Source organism: Hipposideros armiger, unplaced genomic scaffold (genome assembly GCF_001890085.2).
Source record: "Hipposideros armiger isolate ML-2016 unplaced genomic scaffold, ASM189008v1 scaffold_95, whole genome shotgun sequence".
Taxonomy (NCBI): Eukaryota; Metazoa; Chordata; class Mammalia; order Chiroptera; family Hipposideridae; genus Hipposideros; species Hipposideros armiger.
Genome location: NW_017731445.1, coordinates 415,951 through 432,656, shown reverse-complemented (window position 1 = coordinate 432,656; position 16,706 = coordinate 415,951). Strand labels below are relative to the sequence as shown.

The window sequence follows — 16,706 nt, the reverse complement described above, 5'->3', positions numbered from 1 at the left end:
AGTTTACTTCAGAGATAGAATCTTCCTGTAACAAAAACAAATACAGCAGTTGCAGTGCTCGTAATGTAGATCAATGATAGCAAGATGTGTAGTTTTGCATTTAAGAGCTCTGTGAATCCCGTATATGCCATATATGTGGGGTTTGCTATAAATGTGAACCTACCTATCTACCTACCTGCCTACCTTCCTTCCTCTCTCCCTCCCTTCCTTCCTTTTTCCCTCCTTCCCTCCCTCCCTGTTCCTTCCTTTTTATATTTTGAAGGATTTTCTTACTTGAAAAGACTGGGAATTAACAAAGCAAAGCCAAGGCTTTGCCTAGAGGAAGTAAAGTAATTCAATACCCCTGTGGTTAGGGTAATCATTATTCATTTATAAGTGTCATCCTATAAATTAGGATATGACCAGTTCAACTACATGGCATCATGTGAAACCCAACCACTGGGGGCACTGTTGACCTTTCATTTGAATTCTTTTGAAATGGTGACAGGTAGCTTAGCTAATGGCTGTAGACCAAGTACTGGGTGTTATCTATCGAGGCATTAGAAACACTCCCCATACCCCCATAAAAGTCAAACAGCCAAAACACCTTATTAACTTTGAGGGGGAAGTGAAGACACGGAATATATAAAATGGGGTTGCTTTAACCAAGCTGTTACAATTGTTAGCATTATGAAGGTTCAGGCATGAGGAAGACTCCATTCTTGTTCTAACTAACCTGGGAACTTAAAAAATTGTTTGAACTTTTCAGTCCTGTGTCAATGCCTGGATACCCATCTGGGCCTCCAGATAACTTTTTAATTAACTCCCTGAAGGACTCACGTATACATCCACCTGACGTCTAGAACACCAGACTTGACCAGATCTCCTGGTACCCATCTTCCATACCACCTGGCATCCATCATCCTGACTCCCAGCCATCTGATAACCGTCCTGGACCAATCCTAGGGCTATGACTACAGGACTGACTATTCTTAAGAACATACTTTTTACCATAAGAATTTTTACTTTTCTCTCTTCTTTGGAACACTGGGAGTTTTGCCTGACTGTGTTTCCAGGTTGCAAACTCTAAGACCCTTGAATAAATCTCTATCATTTATTTCTAGTAAAACCTCCAGACTCTCTTTGAGTTCATTCGACAACTTTTAGGAAAGTTTTCTTCCATACTATGGCCTTACACAGATCACACACACTTCCCCGGATTCTGCCTTGGACTAGGGTTCCCATGCTTAATGGGAAGGAGTGTGCTTTGGCCCAGTTACACTGTCTTCTCCAAGCCCTTTGAAAGGACCATGCTCCCTCTCACTGCAGGACCTCCTCTTGGTGCATACTGTGCTCCAAATTGGCTGCTACTCATTGCTCAGATCACAGCTCCACGGTCTCTTCCTCAGGGAAGCCTGCCCTGACTCCCAACAAAGTCAAGTACCCCTTTTCATAATACACTCTCAGGACACCATGTACCCTCCTTGGTAAGTGTCACAATTTTACATTTAATTCTGTGGTTACGTCATTAATGTCTATCTTCCCCACTAACCTGTAAGTCCCAGTTCCCTTACTATTTTGTCAGCAAAGATCTAGTTTACCAGAAGCCCTAACCTTGTTTAGGTGTTGCCGAGCTCTCTGGGACGCCAGAAGACCGCACACACTTTCGTGGATCTTCTTCCATGTGGACTGACAGCCAGGGTGGAACCTGCTCAGCACATTAAACAGGATAGAGCATTATGTAGCTAATAAAAACAACATTTGGAGGACCTAACAACATCGGTTGATGTTTATGACAATAGTGAGAAAAAAGCAGCAATATGAAAAAGAGCATACATAATGTGGTTTCAATGTCTTTATTAAACTTACACATAGGAAAATTACAGGGAATAAATATAACCAAGATGTTAACAATAGTTTGTGCTTGTGTGTGTGGCTATGATTCCTTTCTTCTTTGTACTTTACTGTGTATTTTAGCTATTTCACTAAAGAACAAATCCTGCTTTTACACTTAAAAATTTAATCCAGGGCCGGCTGAGTGGCGCGTTGGTTAAGAGCTGGCTTGGGATGCCAGAGGGCCCCAGTTCGGATCCCACATATGAGGGCCAGTGACACTGCCCTCTACAGCTAAGATGCTGAACAACAGCTCAACCTGGAGCTGGGCTGCCCATGAGTCACCAGTGACAGCATAGGCTGCAGCCCCTGCTGCAGTGGGTTGCCATGGCTACTGTGTATAGCCAGCAGCCAGCGTGAGGGGCCAGCAGCCAGTGTGAGTGGCCAGCAGCCGCCATGAGTGGCCGTCCAGAAGCCAGCAACTGATCTGCCTCGCCCGGGAAGAGCGCAATGATGGTGCCAACTTGGGCCAGTGAAGCAACATCCTCTACAACTAGACTGAAGAACAAAAGGACAGCAACTTGTCTGTTCCCCTTCCCCAATTCCCCAGCGCTGTTCCCATCCCCCAATTCCCCAATAAAAAATCTTAAAAAAAATGTAATCCAAAAATTTTTAATACAAAATTTAATCCCAATTATTTTCTACCATAAGTATTTTATTTTATATCTCATTTACTTTAGGTCAACCAGACACAAACTTAACTACAGGTCTTACAGCATCTTCAGTTCCTCAAACATGAAGCATTTTCTCCCTCCACAGGCATATGCCAACACTGCTCCCTCTGCCTCAAATGCTGCAACCTCCAACCCCATTCTCCACTCATGTTAACTTCTACCCACCCTCCAGAGCTCAGTTCAATAATTTTTTTAAACATCGTGAACAGGCTTTATTTGTCACCATGAGAAGACTGAATTTTAAATGGATTGTTGGACTAGGAGCTCATATCCATCCGCTCGCTCAGCTTTAGCACCCGTCTCATCCCCAGTCGCTTGTACAGAACTGCTACCTTCACCATGAACTTCCATGACTTTTCCCAATTCAAACTTGGGCTTCTTCAGCATTTTGACTTTTCTAACAAAGACATCATGGGGCAGATAGATTGGCAAGCCTTTTCTATGTCTTTTCCAATGCTATCTGGAATCAATTTATTGACCACTTCGTTCAAGTCATTTGTCTGCACCTCTTGGGGCATGATTTCCATCATCTTCTTCTGAATTTGGTGGACCTGTTGATGCTAAGCATAAGTGGTCTTCCAAATCTGATCGTTGTGTTTTTTAGTGAAACCAACACAGAACAGATGGAGCAAATAACTATCTGCAGTTTTGACATCAACATGAGTTTCAGTCACGGTCTGCCATTTTTTGACCATGGAGCACATTTCGTTACAGGTAAGATCCATGCCACGGAAACCAGTCAGGCAGTTTTTGCCCTGAACATCTTCAGTAATTAACTTGAATTTTCTAAATGCAACTTCATCATTCTGCAGATCACCTAGGCTCACTCCAAAAACACAACCCTTGAGATACAATTTAGGTCTCCTGACTTCTTATAACAAATGTTTTCCCAATATTTCTTATATTGAACATAGCTGGTGCTTTCACATAATACCAATCTTTCTTAGAAAATGGGTCAATCACTTTTTTCTTGGCTCCCTTCTTGGCACCTTTGGTAGAGTGCTTTTTTTTGCCAGCTGCCATGGTGCTGCTCAAAAGGTCAGCTTAATTGATTACCCAGGAAAATCCTTCCTGATTCTCCTCCTATAGAGGAGGTCAGCTTCCCTGTTTTATGCATTTGGAATCCATTTACTCCTTATTTATAGTGCTTCCCCAGTGGACATTTTGTCATTATTTGATTAATGTCGGTCTCTACTCCTGGACTGAAATTGGGACTAAAACTCTTGGGTTAATAGTTCCTCCCAGGGCCTTGTAGATATTGAATACCACAATATGTGTTTAATAAATATTGCTTGAGTGATTGAATTCATCCTTTATTTGATGAATTCATTCATTCATTTTCGTGAGGGGAGTGGGTACCAATTTCTAAAGTCTGAGGCAGAATTTGCAATTTGATTATGAAAAGCACAGATATTGTTTTCTTAAAATGCCTAGAGGATTTTAGCAATTTGGATAAAATCGTTCTCTTTAATACATGTGCAACAAACTAGAAATGACAGGAACATTTGGGAATCAATCAGTCATTATCATGGCCACCACACCAATGAGCCTCTCCCGGTGTAGCTGCCCTTCTGCTTAGTTTGAGACTCACATCCAGGCCATCCATCCTGCTCTTCCTGTAGCAAGCTTGTACTGCTGATTTCCAGGGAGACAAGACCAAGGGTATGACTGGATCTACACAAATCCATTACCAACCCAGGAAAACTCAGCAAATGAAAGCACCGCCTAAAGCGCTGCCCATGTTTGCAAAGGCCAGGAACATTATTTTTATACTCCTCTAAGAATTTTTAAGAGGAAGGCACAGAAATATTTTGAAGCTATAAATTAAGTTAGCATCTAAAAGGAGCCACCAGCTGAACACTGTAAATGTTTTTTCACAGGTCTTGAGTAATCAGTACCAAAACAATTCCTACATTTGTTACTATTATTATTATATCCAATCAATGTTACATTTGAAGATCTCTGAGAATGAAGAGTTAACAGACAGGAGCAATGCTGTGCCTTTATTACAGCCTTCTCCTCATGCAGGGGAAGAGCAAGGATGTGTGCGGAAGGGATGTGACACTATCCAGATGATGGAGATAGGAAACAGGCTCGAGAGTATTCCTCCCTCCCCTTTGGGACTACCATTTTCTTACCCTACTAGTTAAAAGGTTTTTTACTTCCTCCATTAAACTTTGGGCTGTTACTCCAAAATTTGTCTCCCAATTCATCTGGGCAACTTTGGCCCTTATTGATTTCAGTATTAAGCTAGCAAAAATTCAGTACACTTCTCTGATCTGGGCATAGGGAGAGTGGTCCCAATGGTGCTGACATGAGTGAGGCTGGGGCAAAGTACTTGGTAGCAGCTAGTATTTGATCAAGCTGAAGTTGACAGGGAATGAATTCGTCCACAAGGATACAAAGGGATGTCCTTCATTCAGAAAAGCTGTCTTCAAAATGTTATTTTCAGTGCCACTTTCCTGGTTTGCCCAGGACAAAGATGTTTCCCAGAATGCAGGACTTTCAGAGCTAAAACCAGGACAGTCCTGGGCCAACCAGATGGCCTTTCTGTGACTATGTTATTCTTTGTCACTGTTGGTCACGCCCTTATTTATAAAATCATAGTCCAATTAATCCCAAAGTTATTATATTTGAGCACATAGAATTTGCTGACTCATCAGAGATAGCTGATTCAGCTGTGCTTATTCCTGTGCCTGAACTTGCAAAAGCTCCCCACGGCCTTCCAACAAAGCCCAAACATTTTAGCTTGGCTTGCACGGTCCCCTCTCAGACCCTCAGCATTGGCACCCACCATTCCCCTAAGCTGGCCAAACTTCTAGAAGCTGACAGTGCCCTTTAATTTCTTGCCTCCCTTCCATTAATCTACCATAATCCAAGCCCCTTCCTCCAGGCCCATATGCAAATACCTCTCCTCCGTAAAACATTCCAGAAGTGCCTTCCTTATCCTTTATTCTCCGAAAGTATTTGGTCTGTACTATTCTCAAAGTCCTGCCTTGTACAAAGTTATCTGTGTACATGTTTTTTACATCCTCTGTTGGGTTGCAAGTTCTGAGATCAAAAGAAACGTCTTAAATGTTAACATTTCCATTATAGGCCTAGCAGATTAACTATCAACCCTGCTTTTCCTCTGAGGCACTATTTTTTTTTTCTTGTAGTCAGCAAATATTTATTGAATGTCTACTAAGCACCATGAACTGGTAACTGATTCTTCACATGTCTTTTTTTTAAACTGAGATTAATTGATGAGGCACTGTTTGTTTTTTTTAAGGTTTTTTTATTATTATTATTTTATTGGGGAACAGTATGTTTTTCCAGGACCCATCAGCTCCAAGTCAAGTAGTTGTTTCAAACTAGTTGTGGAGGGCGCAACACAGTGGCCCATATGGGGATAGAACTGGCAACCTTGCTATTATGAGCCTGTGCTCTATCCACCTGAGCTAGCCGGCCGCCCCAATGAGGCACTCTTTTAACTGCAGAGATTCTACACTCCCCTATTCAGGCCCAGTTCCAATCCCAAGGATTTTTACTCAATATATATGAGACAACTCTTTATTGAGCCAGAGTTCAGAATCAAAGGATTGCTGCATAAAGATACTGGTGAAAGACTGGCTGAGTGAATGCATAAACCATCTAACAAATTTATTTTAAAAGGAATAAGGCTTTCCTTCCTAGATCTCCCTCCTGCTGGAAATAACCTCCTCTTGCCCTGTCTTTCCCTCACATTTGAATTCTACTTCTGTCAAGCACATACCACAGTCCATTTCATATTAATAGGGTATGCCTGCCTCTCTGTCTAGCATGTGAGCCACTGGAAAACAAGGACATATCACCATCATGTACACTGTACATAATAGGTGCTCAATAAATGTATACTCAATTCAATCCCTCGGAAAAGCTTGCTATGCTGATTATAAGGAGTTTGGGCGATGTATCAAAACAAGGCACATGGACAAATGCCGTGGGTTTTCTCCAGTTCTGGCAGCAGAGAAGCACTTTGTGGCTGTCAGAGGATGGATCTTTGATCAGTACACTCATTTTACAGCTGAGGAAACTAAAGTCTAAAAGTCCAAATATTTGTGTGAGATCACATATCACTTAGAGATAGATGAGCACTAGAGTTCAAATCTCCTGACTACCACTCATTGAAGGTTCTTCCCCCTCTCCATTTAAAATCAATTCTCTCTAGGTCTTCACATCCGGGGTAACCCCTCCTGCTTTGTTCCAGGCTGGTAGAAAGAGGATAAGCCACCGTGGGTGGAGGCCAGGTGTCAATGTGTCTCTGACCACTTGTCTCTGGATGTCAAGGCCAATTTTAAAAAATGTATGTTATATTGATTTCTTCCAATAAAGTAACTAATCAAGAACTCACCATTCTTTAATAGATTTTATTAGAATATTTTATTTGGTTTCCTCAAGTTGATTATTAAACATTTTAATATAAAAGTATTCTATCATTTCTGAAAAACACTAAGAATGCACTGTCACTTTCTTAGTCTACCTCAAACTTAATATAATTCCTATTATAATTTCAGGGCCACTTTTGTTCTGAGATATTTACTATGAGCCCCTTTGTAAGCAATTGCATTATTTTGATATAGGGATTTCTCTTATTCTCATCACCAACAATGCAGAATAAAGCAAACTGGCATATTCATCATTCAAAACAACTATCTTACTAATATCTTTGGTGCTACTTCCCTGGAGTTGAGGTGACCAACTGTCCTGGCTTGCCTGGGACTAAGGGTTTTCTCAGAATGCAAGACTGTCAGGGTTAAAATCGAGACAGTCCTGGGCAAACCAGATGGTTAGTAACGTTACTAAAGAGTACAGTTAGGAAAATAAAAGTTCCTGCTCTCCATCTCTGGCCTGCCCTCCAGACATACACAATCATTGTTTTTTAAATTTGTAACAATAATATAAACAAATCAAGAAACCAAGTCTAGAAAAAGAGAAAGGAGATATACCCATATACTGTTAATGTTTGTCTTTGTCTGACAGGACTATGGGTGATTTTTTTCTCACTCCTTTTTGTTTTTGTGTAATTTCCAAAATTTCTATAGCGAGCACTTTGATACTGGTGAAATCAAAAGCTTGCATTTTAAAATTTATAACAGCTAAAGGTGGATAGACAAATAGTATCTATACCAAGTTAGCTGTCTGTCCCATTTTCAACGAACATCCTGAGATATGTTTTCCAGGGGCAAGAGAAAAGGCCCAACTCTTACTTGGAGGAAGAATTTTAAAGGAATCATAATTTTTCATATCAAGGTGTCACCTGATAAGCTGAATATTTCTAAGGAAGCAAAACTGATGAAGTGACCCAGCTGTAGTCCTGCCAGACCACAGGGCAGTAAAGAGATAGGCACTTGCCACTGACCTTTCTCTGAGACGAAGCTGACCCATAAGAGGGCTGGGAGATCTGGAGGGCTGGGAGGTGGCAAATGAAGTTTCTGGGTGGAAGTCAGCATCCCCTCGGTGACCGTAACTGGGCGAGCACTTCCCAAACTTCCTTGAACCTAAAGGTGATGGTGACTCATTCCTTAAAACAATCCGTTCGTCTGGCTCTTTGATAACCTGAGTGATAATGTGCAATATTTTTTAGTTGTAGTTTTGCTTTTGCTTGCTTAATTTAGAGCTGGGGTAGGATGGGACAAGGAAGAGAACTGGGGCCAAGATGATACAATACCTGCCCCGAGGATCTCCTGCAATAAAAGAGGGCAGGAGTAGAGAAGACTAGAGACAAAATGCTCAGGAGTCAAGGTCAAGGAAAGATAACCAGAATTCTGTACATTTGGCATGCATTAACTAGCCAAAATAAACTCATGCTCTGAACTTTGATTTGTGAGAACTGGGGATTATTGGGTTTGGGAAAGATGTAATTTTTTAATGAAATACTTAAATACTATGGCATAACAAGCACAGTATACTCCATTTTCTTTGCATACATCTATTTTTCATGTTGTAACATAAAACTTTGTCCCTTCACCTTGACAAACCAATCAAACTTCAAGAATAAGCGATTTATTATCTCTATGTATAAAGGTATTCAAAAAAGCAGTGAAAATTCTACTGATAAAGTAGCTAGTAGGCCTACATACACCCTCATTAGTGATTCACCCTACAAATGAAAAAAGCTTATATGAAGGCAACAAACCAATTAAAGCAAAGCAAAGCAGACAGTGCAGCCCGGGCACCTCTTAAACTCTAGTTAAACTACAGCAATTCATTCCATAAGGAACACTAGTTAGAAATATGCTTTTCACCACTCACTGGAGAAAGCACAATAATAGACATTAGATAGCTGGAAATCAATCATTTTACAAATGCTACTTCTAAAATTACCTTTACGTTAGCTGCACAGATGTCAAGAGAAGAAGCTAGAAGGAAGAAGAACAGGTGTTTTAATGACTCATTGTTACCAACCCTAAAACTGCTGTTACATTTATTCCACAGCAGTGTAAAAATATTACACAATGAATGAATTATTAAAGAGCTTAAATGTTCCCTTGTGAATTGCACTATCACTTTTAAGCCTCCCTTGAGTTGCAGCAATTCTAGCTATGAGTTTTTCTGTCCTCTTGAGGTCAACAATGAGGTTACATTATTAATGACAAAAATATGGGAAGGGTCAAAGAGAATCTAAAATAATATAATAAGTTCAGTAAACCTCAAGCAGCCTGGAAAACTCATATTTGCCCGGGTGCCCACAGCCAAAAGAAAGCATGTAGCTCTAATATAAAATTCATATACTCTTCCTCTTCTGCCATTCCCTTTATATTTAGTTACCGTGAAATCCTATTTATGCAGAAACTCTTGAGTACACTTGTCCAAGGTAAACATGAATGTTAGAGACAATTAATATGGAAGAACTTGGAGAAATATAATGCAGCAAAAATATATATCATGGGGCCGGCTGAGTGGTATGTTGGTTAAGAGCTGGCTTGGGATGCCAGAGGACCCCAGTTCGGATCCCACATATGAGGGCCAGTGACACTGCCCTCCACAGGTAAGATGCTGAACAACAGCTCAACCTGGAGCTGGGCTGCCGTTAGTCACGGCGATGGCATAGGCTGCAGCCCCTCTGCAGTGGGTTGCCATGGGCTACCCTATGTAGCCAGCAGCCAGCGTAAGCAGCCAGCAGCCGCCGTGAGCGGCCATCCAGAAGCCGGCAACTGATCTGCCTCGCCCGGGAAGAGCGCAATGATGGTGCCAACTTGGGCCAGTGAAGCGATGTCCTCCACAACTAGACTGAAGAACAAAACGACAGTAACTTGTCTGTTCCCCTTCCCCCAATTCCCCAGCACTGTTCCCATCCCCCAATTCCCCAATAAAAATCTTAATATATATATATATATATATATATATATATAAATCATTATGATTACCCTAAATAATCATAATAAATAAGTAGGTCTAATGCCAGAGAATAGTAAGAATGACTAGGAAGTGAAGTAATTAATGCACATAGACAAAGCCAAGACTAAACTGGATTTTTCGAGGTTGAGAGAAAAACATGCTCTTGTAATGAGTATTTGCAAGGCTACCTAGTTGACTGGGGCTGAAGCAGTGACGAGGGGCTTTTCCTGGACTGCTGATTCCCCTGTGCCACCGGCAGTAGAGAAGGAAACTACGAAAAGGGATTTTTAAGCCTGGCGACTGTCATATCCTCTGGGCATTCACATTATGTATGTCCCTCTCATCCCAGCTGAGCCCCTAGGGAGTCGGTAATGCTAAGGCCCTTTTCAGCTATGGCCACAAAACTGCCCTGTGGCCCCCTTGCTACTGGCCTTGAGCTCACCCCTCCACAGGGGCTTGCTTGCCTTTGTCCCCTTGCTTCTCAAAGTGCAGTCCGTGGACCAGCAACGCTGGTATCACCTGGAAGCTTGTTACAAAGGAAAGATCCCAGGAGCCACCCAGCCCTACTGAAAATCTGCAGTTTAACACGATCCCCAGGTGATTCAAATCCACATTCAAATGTGAGAAGCACTGCATTATTCTACCTTAGGCCTGGATGAATGAGCTGACAGGTGACCTAAGCAAAGGTCTGGCTTAGAAGCTAGGGGTTCCAAGGATCTGAGCCCACAGGTCTGAACGTCTTCTCTAACTGGAGGTTTGTCAAAAACTTGGTGTGTGACCTGTACACGCTCTGTAAGCTCTCTGAAACCTGAGTTCTCCTCCTGCCAGGATTAAGAAAAGACAAAGGCCGAGACCAGTGTGATAGATGAGTCCCTGAGCCAGCATTAAGCCCAACTTGTCCTCCCCGGCAAAGGACATTTGCAGGTGCTTGATTTCACAGTAATAGGGAAAACAGTGCTGCTTCAATAGGCTACAAAGGCCTCAAATTAAATGTCAGAGGTGATAAAGCACTTTCTGCTTCAAAGTGTACTCTGTCCTTGGTTGGCTGCTGTAGAATAGTCACACATGATCCAAGAACACTGGCTTGAGTTACCATAAGACACTGCACAGCCTTTGAAAGTATAAACCGTTAAGCCTAAAATAGGGAACCTGTTGTCAGGGATGGTGCAGGTCCAGTCCTACCAGGAGTCAAAGAGAATGGGCCACCACCATCCCGTTCTAGCCAAGAATGCTTCTTAAGTTAAAAATGGTTGGGGGGCCGGCCGAGTGGCGCATTGGTTAAGAGCTGGCTTGGGATGCCAGAGGGCCCCAGTTCGGATCCCACATATGAGGGCCAGTGACACTGCCCTCTACATCTAAGATGGTGAACAATAGCTCAACCTGGAGCTGGGCTGCCGTTAGTCACGGTGATGGCGTAGGCTGCAGCCCCTCTGCAGTGGGTTGCCATGGGCTACCCTATGTAGCCAGCAGCCAGCGTAAGCGGCCAGCAGCCACAGTGAGCGGCCATCCAGAAGCCGGCGACTGATGTGCCTCGCCCGGGAAGAGCGCAATGATGGTGCCAACTTGGGCCAGTGAAGCGATGTCCTCCACAACTAGACTGAAGAACAAAACGACAGCAACTTGTCTGTTCCCCTTCCCCCAATTCCCCAGCACTGTTCCCATCCCCCAATTCCCCAATAAAAAATCTTAAAAAAAAAAATGGTTGCACTTCACTGCCATGACCTTCAATGTTGACATGGTTCATGTATTTCAATCGTAAGGTAAACACCTTCAAGGGATGCTTTCATCCAGTGACTCGCAGGATGTGCGGTCCAGGGATCTCCTGAGGTGGTTCCAAGACCTTCAGGAGCTCTGCAAGGTCAAAACTACTCTCCTAACAATACTAAGAAATGAGTTGCCTTGTTCACTCTCATTCTCTCATGACTGTACAATGAAGTTTTCAAAAAGCTACATAACGTCATGACATCTCCACTCTGATGGATTCTGGAATGTGTGCTTGTGCAGCCTTTGTATTTTACAAATTTCTCAGTTTTAATTTCTAATATGCTAAATATTAATAGCTATCATCCACATAAACAAAAGCTCTTGGGGGTCCTCAGTGTTTAAGAATGCAACAGGGTCCTGAAGCCTGAACTTTGAGATCCCCTGCCTTCCCCTAACTGCTTCAGATAGCGTCGGCTCCCCTCCTTGCTGACACAGAATCTTATGAAGCAAATGTTAGGTCTCCTGCTCTTCCCCAATCAGAGACATGGCGACTCTTGTTTGTTGGCTATCAGTGGTGCCTTTGCAAGGAATTCACATCAGGGCAAGCTGCTCCCTCCTTTTCCAGCCTGGCCAGGGAACAGCTGTAACCAGAAGACACTTGGTGACAAGTCTCCTTCACAAGCTAGAGGAACTCTGAAACGAACCCTCAGCTGACTCTGCTCCATGGGAACTCTGGGAACTCCACTGCTGGAGAGCACTTGTGAATTAAACCCCAAGCTGCCAAAGAGACTTGTGATTCCACAGAATAAAAGAAGATTTAGAAGGATACATTTGTTCCCAGAGAAATGCACAAAAGACTTGAGTACCTCTTCTCATTGAAAAGGGAAAGTTTGAAAACTTAGATTTTCTTCTAGACTTGCGGGAATGATGCTCTGAAACATTCTCACCAAAGGGCTTTGCACTGTCCACCTGAAAGTAAAGGAAAGAGGTAAGACTTGAAACTACCATAGCTTACATTACCCTCTCTTCATTACCTGCAATGCCGTTTTCTCCCTGTGCAGGTCATGCAGGTGAGAAAAGAAGGTTGGGAACAAATTAAATCATGGTATCCAAGTACGTTAAATATAATCCCAATAGGGAAAATTGTTCGTCCTTATCTTCATGGAGGCTAGAACATGAGTATATGGGCTCAGTGTTCACATAAAGAACTAAAGTTGGACTTATATTCTAACCATTGGTAAGAATCAAGCCCATAAAAGAGCAAATGAGGTTTATTTTACAATCTTTTAAAACAAGATGGAGTTTCAGTTCCTGAAGAGTCTGAGCAGTGCTGGCCTAGGTGGGGTCCTCCCTGAAGAGAGGGATTATCTATCATAAGGTGACAGTTCAGCCTTCCACATCCCCTGCCAGTCTGAGCGTTTATGCCCTTGAAAAAAAGAATAGTGACGACTGTATTATTTTACTTAAGGGGACCATACTTTCCTAAATTGGACAACATGATCTGCAAACAGGTCAAAATACTTGAAACAGGAACTCTTCCAGAATATCTATGACATAGAGTTGCTGGATTTCTTTTTTACCTTATTTGTTTGTTTGCTTTTAAATTTCAAGAAGGTAGGTTGTAATATTACTCTTCATTCTACTTTAAGAAATATATTCATTAGAATTCACCATCTTCACAACATTAGGTCCTCTAACTTTTAACGCTTCTACTTAAAGAAGCATCAGGTATCATAAAAAAACCTGGCTAAATAAACAAGTTAGTATGTATAAGGCACCTAGAAAAGAGTTTGGCACATAGTAAAGGCTGTATATGAATTTGTTAAATAAAACAAATATCAAGCAAGTTTTATTTCCTAAGAAATCTAACGATACTTTAAGCTTATTGAGACCATAATGGCATAGGCTAAAGTTGTATTTTACAAAATTTTTTTTCAAATGGAATAAATCAGATTGTCCAATAAACTCAGTTGAATATTTTTATGATGCCATGTTTAAAGACTGGTTGCTAGATTTTTGCAAGACATTTTTACCCAGGTCACCATGAAGAAAACAGCTGTTCTGTAGTTTGTAGCCAAAGAACATCGCTGTTCTACCTGAAAACCAACTCTGTATATGGTTATCTCAACAGCACCTTGACTTTGGGGCTTACTATGCTTCATATCTAATACACAAACATCACCACTAGTGACTGTAAGTCAAACTACCAACTTAATAATATCAATATTTAACTACTGAACTTAGAAGTACTACTGGAGAATAAGTCATGAACTAGAATGTGGAATTATGTTCAAGAAGATTATGAAATAATATAGAAAATGCTTTTAATGTAATATTAACTGTGTATATTAAGAAACTAATTGGTATATAGTACAGTATAACTACAACTGTGTAGAAAAATTAAACAGTATGAATATTTAAAAAGGTGAAAGAAAATGCATTAAATTAAATAAAATTTTGATTTGTATTATGCTGGTGAGCCTACGGGTAATTTTTTTGAACTGTTCTATTTTTTCCACTACTTTTATAGTAGTCAAAATGTTTAAGGCGACTAAGAGAACTAATGTGATTAAATTTTCACACTACTTCTTGAGGGTTACATCTAAGATGCATTTAATCAAGGGCTTTGAGTATGGCATGCCAGTGCTTCTTCCTGAAGACACATTTTTCCTGCTCTTTCAAGTACAGCCAGTGAGCAACAACCTCATCTGAAAAACTCAAGCAGTTTTCTTTAAAGTTGGTGAGAAGCTTTAGTTTCAGGTTGGTACAGAGGATATGCTGGCCTTTGTTATGCATCTCCTACCCCCGTCAGTTCACTGATTCTTTTTGCCATATGTAGACATCACATTCTATTAATATTTTCAAAAATTAAAACTAGGAATGGCTGGGGGCTCGCCGAGTGGCTCAGTTGGTTAAGAGCGCAAGCTCTGAGCAACAGGGTTGCCAGCTCGATTCCCACATGGGCCAGTGGGCTGCACCCAAGCTGAGCTGCTGCTGAGCTGCCAACAGGTGGCAGGACGGCTCAGCTGGTGAGAGCACGTGCTCCTAACAAGGTTGCCTGTTTGACTCCCGCATGAGATGATGGGCTCCACCCGCCTGCAACTAAAGACTGAGCTCAGCACCTTAAGCTGAGCAGCTGTGAGCCGCCCACAGGCAGCCAGATGGCGACTGGACTTGGAGCTGAGCTAGCTGCGCCCTCCACAACTAAGATCAAAGGACAAAAACGTGGCTGTTCCCCTCCCCCAATTCCCCAACACTGTTCCCCTTCCCCACTTCCCCAATAAAATCAATATTAAAAAAAAAATAGGGATGGCTGACATTCACTGAGCAAGTCCTCTGTACAAGATATTGTTATGGCAACTTCCTGACAATGACTCTACCAAGAGAACATAATGTAATCATAGTTATTATTGAGTTTGAGTTCCCTCTGTATTTAATGTTACCCATTTGTTTTTATGGCCCAACCTTCCTTTATTCTGCCCGCATTCACACCCTCACCCTTCCAAAGAACTCTGAAAAGTAATTTTAGGCTTACATGTCTAACTACAAAAGGAGGTTTGCTTTCTCTGGAGATTCTGAAATTATTTCCAAGCTTCAATTGAGCTGGCTGGTCCTGGAAGGAATGCCTGGTAGAATATGGAGAGGGCGCCCGGGATTTCATGTTTTGGGGTAGTCTGTTGAGATTATTCTCCTTTGGCTTCACCTGTTTATTATTTAGAAGGAATTTGGGTCCATATGATGTAGATAAAGGCCTTCGGGACTTATATCTTTCTTCCTGAAACCAAAAGAAGAAACAATACTTTTAGAAACAAAAATGTGAAAACAATAAATTCAACCAGAATATAACTGTATTTAATTGAATTTTGTCTAACTAAGCTGGAAGAATGAACATGTCAGATTTATAAAATCTGAACTTAAGGAAGGGCATTTCTCTAATTTTTCTTCAGTTCAGCTTAACATCACTAGTATTTATAACTTGCTAATATGCTATATTTCAATTAGTAACAGTAAGATTTGTATTAGGAGAAAGTTGGAAAGTACCAGACACCCTCTTTCAGTCACAGATAGATGACTGATGGATATGGAGAGACTGAGATCAAGAAAGAGAAAAAATTGGCATATACTCAGATCCAGCAATTTCACTTCAAGGAATTTAATATAAGGAAATAATTATGGTTATGTGTATATTATAGCTACAAGAATTCTTATAACAGTTCAAAAATGAGAAACCAACTCTATTGGTGAGTGGTAAGTAAGCAACTGTCTCTCAACTCCGAACTCAACTTTCCATACTCAGCTTTATGATACTGGGGCTGGCACTCTGCAAACCCCGTTTCCTCTTTTCCAGCTGTTCTGTTAGGCTCCACCACTAGAAGGCGCTAGAGGGAGACTGCAAGACTGAGGGAGGAAGACAAGACTGGCCACTTGCAGTGTGGCATCTTATTCCACCACAGCAACCATTTCTCACCTTGGCAGCGGCAAATGGTTCCAGTTTATAGTACCACCCCCACCCACAACCCACAATCCCAGAACTAGCCTCATTGTGCTCCCCCCAGGCATACCAGCACTCAGACATTTGAGTCTAGCCCCGCATGATCCTTGCTCCAAGCTCCTGAGACACCTGCAGTGAGCAGTGTCCCTCCTTGCAGGTCTGAGTCTCAGCTCATCAGAGTCCTACCTCTGAATTCCTGAGGAAGCAGCCGGGAAAGCAGCCCCTCCCCAGGCTCCCTTTTCTGTGGCGTCTCTTCCTCAGGCTTCTATGCTCTTCGTGACCCAGCATCTTCCCTTTGTGTCCCCAGCCCTAGAGGTGGGAGCTACTTCCTGCGATTACTATCTCCACCACTTCAGTGATCCCCTTTTACCTTTCAGTACTCCAACCCCTATTTAGCCTTTAATTTTTTTTTTACATTAAACCTTTCTATTAAAATAACAGGTGTGGTTTGTTTTCTTGACTGGACCCTGACATATCAATTAAGTGTCGAACAATAGGAAAATGATTGGCCAAACAAATTGTGGTACTTCCATACAGTGGAAAACTATGAAGCCATGAAAAATTGCCTGGTATAAGAATACTTAAGTACAGAAGAAGATGTTCAT

At 41.8% G+C, this 16,706-nt stretch overlaps 1 protein-coding gene across 1 annotated transcript in view; it reads right to left on the bottom strand.

Moving 5' to 3' along the window:
• Position 1: 1 nt before the first annotated feature.
• The window catches only part of SPATA6L (spermatogenesis associated 6 like), a gene marked incomplete at its 3' end in the record, with an annotated part of 59,479 nt that continues 42,774 nt past the window's right edge, over positions 2-16,706 (bottom strand). Inside the window, exons 8-13 of the mRNA XM_019645880.1 lie at positions 15,145-15,384; positions 12,476-12,578; positions 8,892-8,926; positions 7,927-8,123; positions 1,594-1,687; positions 2-25 (exon numbers count right to left, since the gene is read on the bottom strand). Coding sequence (XP_019501425.1) covers positions 2-25; positions 1,594-1,687; positions 7,927-8,123; positions 8,892-8,926; positions 12,476-12,578; positions 15,145-15,384 — 693 coding nt within the window. The remainder of the gene's footprint in view (positions 26-1,593; positions 1,688-7,926; positions 8,124-8,891; positions 8,927-12,475; positions 12,579-15,144; positions 15,385-16,706) is intronic.